An 8,719-nucleotide genomic window follows, 5' to 3' on the forward strand; every position below is an offset into this window, starting at 1 on the left:
TCAACTTTCCAATACCGGTCATGGCGGAGCTCCGGGAAAAGCCGCAAGGGTCACGCTTATTCCCTACGCTCGACTTGCGTTCTGGCTACCATCACGATCACTTTGAGTTTTTGGTGATGCTTTTCGGTCTCTCCAATGCGCCGGCGACATTCCAGGCCTTGATGCACGACGTACTTCGGACTAGCTCAACCCTCCGAAGGCACCTTGGGAGCAGCTCAAGGAATTCCGCCAACATTTTCTAGACATCCAGCTCGAGGACGAGTTGTTTGTGCAGGCGGGGAGAAATGTTATGATCAGAGGCCTAGTTAGCCAAACTGGCCCAGTTATCTTAATAATATTAGGGGCTTAGCCCAAGTTATCTTAGTTATCTTAGAGTCCAAGTTATCTTAGTTATCTTAGAGTCCAAGTTATCGAGATTATATAAACCGATGTAAATAACTCTTATGGAATCAAGCAAAAAGACAATTCTATTGTCCGGCTCGCAGAGGAGCTGGAACCCTATCCCTAGCCACCGCCTCCTCTACTCGCCGTCGCCTCCTCCCTACGCCGAGATGGCGTCCTCGTCTCCTCCAACCTCCCTCCTACCCTTATAACCTAAGGCCGAGGGCCGGTAGAACCCTAGTTTCTACCACCTCCTCATATCGGACCACCTTGTCTTAAACGTCAAGTCGCCGATGCCTTACTTTTAGAGGGTTCCCTGACCAGACTATGGGTCAAGGCCATGCAGTGGCCCATGGGGCCTCGGACCAGCCTGATGCGCCAATTTTTGGCGTCCTGAATTTTATTATCGTATTGTTAGGAGCGTGAGGATGGGACAAATTGATTACTTTAGAAATGCGCATAGAGAGAGCATTGCACCTAATTAAGCGCGTGCATGATACATAGGTTGTGCATGATACATAGGTTGATGAATGTGATAAAACCCGGTAAACTCCTCACTAAAATGGGGTAAAAACCAAAAAAAAAACTTTCTGAGTGGGACGGATGGATCAAATGATAGACAGGAAAGGTAGGTAAAAAAAAGTTACCTCAGATCGCGCCAGGTAGGGGTCGAACCTACGGCCTTCCGCTTAGGAAACGGACGCTCTATCCACTGAGCTACAGGCGCTCATGCGTTCCATTTACAACACCATTTAAAAAGACAAAGATGGAGATGTTTACCTACTACAGCAGAATCAAGATAGCGATTCTATCGAAAATGGACCACGACAAGAATCAAATAAATTGACAAACATTCAACGCTCTAACTTATGACCATGACAAGAATGATAAAAAAGGGGCAAATTTGTCTTTGCCTTCTTGTCACTCTGTGACGTGATGATGCATGGTGGATGGCCAAATTCATAAGACCTAGTAAGCATACTTGCAGTCAAACCAATACATGGCCATACATAGATAGATAGATATATTTTAAAGTTAAGTTCTTAACTTTAAAAGGTTTGTCGATTTTATGTTGTCATGTTAATATGTATTACAGTCCAGATTGGGTTGGGACAGTCTCTATGACCATGTTACCCCCTTGATGATACTGATATTTTTTAAATGAGAAACAAGGAAGCATGGAAGCAATTAGGCAATCAGTGAAGGGTATTTGGATCTCATCTCACATATTTTATTATGCTAGTTTTCATTACATGTCATTTTATTATTATTTATATATGTTCGCCGTATTGATGTTTTTAGAAATTGTTGTATCACATATCGTCATCGTACCCCTATCGCCGTGTCAGTGCTTCGTACGTAAACTGAGAGAATATGGATTGGTTACTCTGTGATGACCATGACAAGAATGGTAGAGAAGGAGCAAATTTGTCTTTTGCCTCTTGTCACTCTGTGATGTCATCATACATGGTGGATGGCCAGATCCAGTAGGTCTTGTAAGAACATAGCAAGTACAATAGAGCTGAGTCGGCTGGCTATAAGGAATAAACTAATATATTTTTATTTAGTTAGAGGAAAGAGAAGAGGTGAGAGAAGGTAAGCGGGCTCTTAGCTAAGAGCCAGCTCTAGCACGCGTGCTCCTAGGTCTTTTATGAGTATGAAAGGTGGACCACATAATAAAAAAAAGTAGTGCACTTTTGCAATGAACTATTGTACATGTTGACTATAAGATGGGCTATAGATGACATGACAATGGCTTATAGCCAGCAGCCAGCTATACTATTGTACTTGCTCTAAGTATACTTGTAGTCAAACCAATACATGTCCATACATAGATAGATAGATACACTAATACATGGGTCATGGGTGGATGGATCTAGGCATCATGCATATATAAAGAATAAAATGTTGGTTGGTTGGTTGGTTGGGGATCCATGCATCCTTGAGCAGAGCTCAATGCAAAAACTACGAGAAAGATCGAGCATAATCGTTCCCAATTGATCCTCTAGGACCAAACTAAACATATATAGCACAAGATCAAGGTTCATGAGGCCTTCTTCCTTGAAAATTAACCCGTAGAAATAACAGGAGTGCTCATGAAAGGTGGTTTACAACGAGGTATATGCTCATACAGAGACTGATATTAAGTTTCAGAATCTAATCCTCATAAGGCCCATGTGTCATGACTCATACCCCTAACTGTACAAGGAAATATTGCTGACTTATTATTGTACTGCTAATACATGATAAATTGTGAGGATTGATGTTACGGCATACCAAGACATGATGAACGTAGTAGGATCCTCCTATCTCATCAAAACAAAGGACGTGGCGGCGGACAGCAATAGAGCCGCCATTTTCATGCCCAGTCCCATTGCTGCTGGCGCATTCGACGAAGGACCGGCGGGTGCCTTCCCGTTGTTCGTCTCAGGTTTCTCTGTCGGGCAAGTGTAGCCGCAGAGGCTGGGCCGGACAACCCGGTAGACGCCTTTGCTTGCCAGGACGTAGATGTCCTTGTTGTTATCCTCGCCGAAGGAATATATGTAACCGAGCGACGGGAGAGGGCTCCCGGCGGCGCTGTCACACGGTATGGGAGAGTTCTTGGAGCAGCTGAAGGAGATCAGACTGGAGGTGTAGTTCCCGCTGCTCTCCGGGGTCTCCGTGCCAGTCCACATGGCTGATGCGTAAAGATCAGCATACAGGTACCTGAAAACACATCGATATATGTCTAGCAAATACAACTTCAAAAATCAACCAAGAGGCCGGGCGTGATCCTCCATTTTGAAAGAAAAAAAAAACCAACAAAAACAATGAAGCTAGTACCTTCCATACAAACAGGGGTCTGTAGATCCTCGGTAGACATAACCACCCATGATCGACGCAGATCCAATGTCTTTATTGACATCAGAATGGCTGTATCCCATAATAGGAGGAATGACATTTACGGACTTGAGCGATGTGTTCCCTCCAGGTGTCCACGGTGGATGGTACACCAATGGACCCTCATACATACGCCATCCATAGTTTCCTGCCTTGGAGATCAAATCAACCTCTTCGTATTGGTCCTACATATAGCAGGGACAATGTACAAAAAGAGTCATATAACAATGTACCGACCTGCCCCAGGAAAAGAAAACAATAGCTTCACAAAACCAGAGGACGATAATGAAAACCTGAGTTCTATTAATATGATGTACATAAGACATAACATAAGACACTTACGAGTGTTACACTGTAAATTGCAAGTGCATGTAAAGTTCAGAAAGATAGTAAGATAGCAATCAAGCTTGATCCCACTGAAGTGCACTATAGCGGCACTGGGATGTCGAGCCAATAAAGCCAATATAAATTTAGCACCTCGCAAGTTAAAACTGTTTAAGATCCTGAAATGGTACCTGACCAGTATCTGCACAGTAGAAGTAGGAAGGCCTCTCAAGATCAAAGCTGCATCTCCAAGGGTTTCGAACACCCAATGCCCAAATTTCTGGTGCCAAGCCACTATCATCAGAGAACGGGTTGTCTTTTGGAATGGAATAGTTACCCCACAAGCTTTGGTTAGCGACTTTACTTGGTCCTGAAAATACCAATACAAAATATTCCACAGTGTTAAGGGCCAAAATAACGAATTATGAATTGAGAGCATATCCGAAGTAGCATACCATAGTACTTCGGTAAATATGGTTCCACTATGGAGGTCATGAGCTAGATCTAACTAGCCCATTCTTTAGACAGGGAAATAATGTGTCCAGTAGTTTACTTACTAAATAAAATCGAACCAAAAGCGATATGTAATTAAAGAAGTCTCATAGAAGGAGTTAGTTAGAACCCGAGAGCAAATACAATGTTGTTGTATAGTACCGACGGTAACTGAACCTTTCAATACTAAAAAAATAAGAGCAGCATACAAAGACGTCGCATGAAAACAAAAGGAACTGAAGTGAAGGAGATAAGATTTGCAAATCTGACAAATGACAAATGATGGCTTGTCGAAGGATTTACCCGGCGTACTGTCGATGTCAAGCCTCATAATTTTCCCCAGAAGCGACTTTTTGTTCTGCGCAAAATTGAAAGGATCTCCTTTCTGTCCACCGTCCCCCATCATGAGGTAGAGGTATCCATCCGTCGGCCCAAAAAGTATCTGACCTCCATGGTTAGATGTATAAGGCAGCCCCATAGTAAAAATCCTCTTGACTTCAGTTGGTTCGGCGGAGGTTACCTGAAGAAGAATGAAATGAATGGTGTGAATGGATGAGGTTCAAGGGACAACATCAATCAAGGCATGAACGGAAGAGCGAACGAACCTCGGAAACATTCGAGGATAAGCCTTTAGCAGAATATTCCGACACGACGACTTGATACTGGCACGGCTGCGCGCCATTATCGGTGCCAAGCTTCGAGGGATCACAGCCCACATCGGAGTTGCAGGAGCACCTACCAGAACAGCTGGGTGACTTTGTCCTGTCGCAGTTGTAGGACGCGAAGAAGCGGCCGTTGGTTGCGAAGTCAGGGTGGAACGCCATGCCCATGAGCCCGAACGTGGAGTCGAAATGCACCTGGTCAGTCAGGTCGACAAACTGTCCCGCCTCATCGAACTGCAGCGTGCCGCCGGACCCCTGCTCCGGGACGGTCGCCAGCAGTATCTTCCCAGCTTGGGTTCCCAGGAAGACACGGTTGGACCCGTCAGGGTGAGGAACCATGTTGAGGTACGCGTAGGACCCGTTATCGATCCTCTCCAGGCATACCCCTTTCGGAGACGCCGAAGGATGGGTAGCGTTGAACGATACCGTGCTCCCGCTGAGGCACACGGACCGGTCGCCACCGAACGACGTGCAGAAGTCGCTCTCGGACTGCCAGGCATCGGTGAGCTTGGACGATGAGCTAGGCAGCCTCCCACCTCCTTGCAGGGGGGGCTGGAACGGGGAGTTGTGTATCGTCGCGTCCTTGCAGGTGTCCCAGACTAGCTTGCAGTAGTCCTGTACTGCTGTTGATTTCTTGGACTGATGAGCAGATGTCGCCGACGAGGAGGCGGAGCTGCATAGGAACGGGATCGTCCGGATCTTCGGCCCGGCGTCGAACAGCTCCGCAGAATACGGATTGCATTTCTGGAAAATTCATGAAAGGGAAGTTAGATTCAGCAGATCTGGTGCCAAGTTTATGGATTGCATTTCTTGTCTTGAAAGAAAAAAAAAAGCATGACATATAGGTAAAATTCGGTAGAACAAACAGCTGCCAGGTTCAGGATCGTGGTTAATTCAGTTCTTGGTTTATTAAATCTTACTCCCTCCGTCCCAAAATAAATGTCTCAGTCAGTGTCAAGACGAGTACAATTTTATACCGGAGCTACTATAAATTTGAGACACTTAGGCGCAGGGACGGATGTAAGGGGGGACGGGCGAGGGAGGCTAGACCCCCCTCAATGATTTGATTTTTCTTCAATCGAAGTAGCTACTTGAGCCAAAATTTCCTACACCATGAAAGCTTTGCCCCTCCATGACCAAACTCGCCCCCCTCCATGCATACATGCTGGCTCCGTTCGTTCGCTCCGCTCCACAACTCCGGGAGCGGAGTTGACGGAGCTGCAGTTCTGGTTCCCCCACTCAGTGAACTAATTATAGGAGTGGGTGATTACCGAACGGGGCCTTATTTTGGGATAGAGGAAGTTGTTTTCCGAATAGAGCGGTCTCTGTTGTGTTGATCCATTCAGTTAGTCATCTCTCCCACATGTGAGGTGCCGACAAAGACAAAATCAGCATCTGAATTGGCAACAGATGCTGCCATGGTGCGCTGTGGATGCATGCTTGGAGCGGAGCCAGAGGGGACAGTATATGTATATATAAGTAATAACACCGTTAGACAGACGATGAAACGCCCAGCGAAGCAAAGCGTCGAGCACATGGCGGGCGTTGAGGATGGCGCGCGGAACCTGAGCAACTCACCGCGCAGAGGATGGCCTTGAGGACGGCGGCGCATGCGGCGTCGGAGACGTTGGCGGCCTGGTGCTGGTCGCGCAGGGCCTTGTCGTCGTCGGCGTCGCAGCAGGCGGCGGAGTCGCCGCAGAAGGCGAGCGTCCCGTTGGGCGGCAGCGGGGCCCCTGATTCGGAAGCAGCAAGACAAGAAGACATAAGTAGCAGAGAGAAGCAGCAGAGCGAGGGCGTGGAGTGGGCACTGACTGGAGTCGGTGCAGAGCGGGAAGGCGCGGCAGGCCGGGAGGAGGAGCACAAGCAAGACGAGGCAGCAGCAGCAGGCCGGAGGCGGCCGGCGGCGGGCCGTCGTGGGCGTCGGCATCCGTGGACCGTGGGAGCTGGAAGGAGGGGGGCAGGAAAGGAAGCTGCTTTGTGAGAGAGCGAGCGAGCTTCCTTTCTTATGGAGACTGTGATGTGATCTCCGTCCACTGAGAGTGAGAGCTCGAGAGAGTGGGATGGAGCTCGAGGGCATGGGCGCCGCAAATGTTTGACCAACCCACTCTCTCTCTCTCTGCAGGCTGCCGCTGCCGCTGCCGGTCGGATGGATTCCGGGTTGGGTCGGACACGGACACCATGGTTGTTGGCTTGGCTGGCTACTGCTGCTGCTGCTGCTAGTGGGGTGGTGGGTGGTGGGTGGGCTCGGCTCTCTCAGAAGCATGGACTTGTTCAGCTCATTGATTGCCTTGTCTGCCTATAGCTAGTGTCTTTGTCAAAAATGTCAAACCATCCCATAGCCATGATGAATTGGTGATTGCTCCGACTGGCAATGTCAAACGTGTGCTTCAAAGCCGTCATTGCCCTTCTCCAACATGGGTGGTGATTGGTTCCTTTCTCTCTTTGACGAGGGGAGCTTGGCTCCTAGTACTTTCTCGTCAAAAAAAAAAAAGCAATTCTTGGGCTGCCTATATCTTATCGGGCAACGATCTACGCCGGCGGACCGGCATAAGGATTGGGCCGGTCGCGTACAGGCCCTCCGATGCAGCGATCCACCGCCGTTAGATCGAGGCGCCTCACTCAAACAAAACGTTGTGGCAAAAAAGATTCTCTCTGTTGCAACCTCATCTCCCCCAAACGCTGACAGCGAAACACCATGGATGCACCTCTGCACCCCGCGCTCGTCGTGGATGGATCCCCCCTCGCATGCCATGGATGCAGCTCCGCCTCGTCGGCAATTGACTGGTTCCAGCAAATAGAATTGTCCGTTGTAGCATTTTTCATTGTTAGTAGTAGCAAAATGAAGACATGGTTGCAACAACAAAAGAACGTCGTTGTGGTCGCTGGTTGTAGCTCGCCGTTGCTAGTTGCAGCGAAAAAGTCGTCATCGTCGTCGCGGGTCACAGCTCAGCCGTGATGGATGTATCAAAACGTTTTACCGGTTGTAGCAAAAGGCGATGCTAGTTGTAGCAAAACCGCGACCCCGGATGTGTGTCCTGGCAAAGCATGACACAGGTTGTAGTAAAATGTTATGCCAGATGTAGCAAAAATCTATGCCGGTTGAAGCATGTAACAAAACCGCGACGCTGGTTTTTCACTAGGAACAACAATGCCTCGCCCTAGTCATCATGTGTGTGCCCATGGTTACAGGCTCCCATGAACGCCGGTTGCAGCTCCCCTTGACACCGGATGTAGCTCTTGTTGTCCATGGTTGCAGCTCATCATTCCAGTTGCCGGGGGAGGAGAGGATATAGTTGCACGTCCATGGATGTAGCTCCCGCTTGCATCGGCTTCGGTGCCTCCTCAACCTCCGGACCTCGCGACCAGAGAGAAGGAGAGATAGAGGCCAAATAGGAGGAGGGAGAAGCGAGCTATGAGGAGGAGAGAGATGCGTATGCACGAGGTCAACGAAACAAAAAAAAGAGAATATTTGGGAAATACATAGAAGGAGATAGAAGGGCGTGAATGAATAAGGTGGGGTCCACATGTTGCTGGGCCGGACACGTTCAACCGACATGCCGCGTGGAATCGTTTCCCTATCTGCTCTGGGTCAAGGACAAAGGAGCTAATTATTATTGAGATGTTCCAAAAGAAGTATTCGCTTCTTCCTAAGAGCAACTCCAACAAAGTGACCCAAGCGAACACAGACTTTGACCACCTTTTGTCCGTTTAGGTCGCCTGTCCGCCTAGCAGACATGGGGCGGACACGAAAGGAACCTAACGCGCAAACACATACATGGGGCGGACACGAAGGGCACCTAACGCGCAAACACAAAAATGAACAGAGCGGACAACAGCTAGACCAGACGCCCTGCCTCCTCCGTGTAGATTCAATTATTTTACTCCGTACGTAGTTTATAGTAAAATTTCTAAAAAGACTTCAATTATTTTTGCTCGGTACGCAGTCCCTAGTATAGACATATTTTCCTGGCTTTCAATGC

The 8,719-nt window shown here is 48.2% G+C and overlaps 1 protein-coding gene and 1 non-coding gene across 2 annotated transcripts; both read right to left on the bottom strand.

Moving 5' to 3' along the window:
* Positions 1-1,035: 1,035 nt before the first annotated feature.
* On the bottom strand, positions 1,036-1,108 carry TRNAR-CCU. The gene has a single exon. It is a non-coding gene; the product is annotated as a tRNA-Arg (tRNA).
* Positions 1,109-2,371: 1,263 nt separating this feature from the next.
* Positions 2,372-6,894, bottom strand: LOC123395502 (HIPL1 protein-like). Its single transcript, XM_045090502.1, has 7 exons — positions 6,552-6,894; positions 6,318-6,472; positions 4,683-5,483; positions 4,381-4,597; positions 3,777-3,955; positions 3,205-3,446; positions 2,372-3,087 (listed from the first exon to the last, which is right to left on the bottom strand). Exons 1-7 carry the CDS (start codon positions 6,814-6,816, stop codon positions 2,688-2,690), a joined length of 2,259 nt encoding a protein of 752 aa, XP_044946437.1. The 5' UTR covers positions 6,817-6,894; the 3' UTR covers positions 2,372-2,687.
* Positions 6,895-8,719: the final 1,825 nt, after the last annotated feature.

This window comes from Hordeum vulgare, chromosome 5H (assembly GCF_904849725.1).
Source record: "Hordeum vulgare subsp. vulgare chromosome 5H, MorexV3_pseudomolecules_assembly, whole genome shotgun sequence".
Lineage (NCBI taxonomy): Eukaryota > Viridiplantae > Streptophyta > Magnoliopsida > Poales > Poaceae > Hordeum > Hordeum vulgare.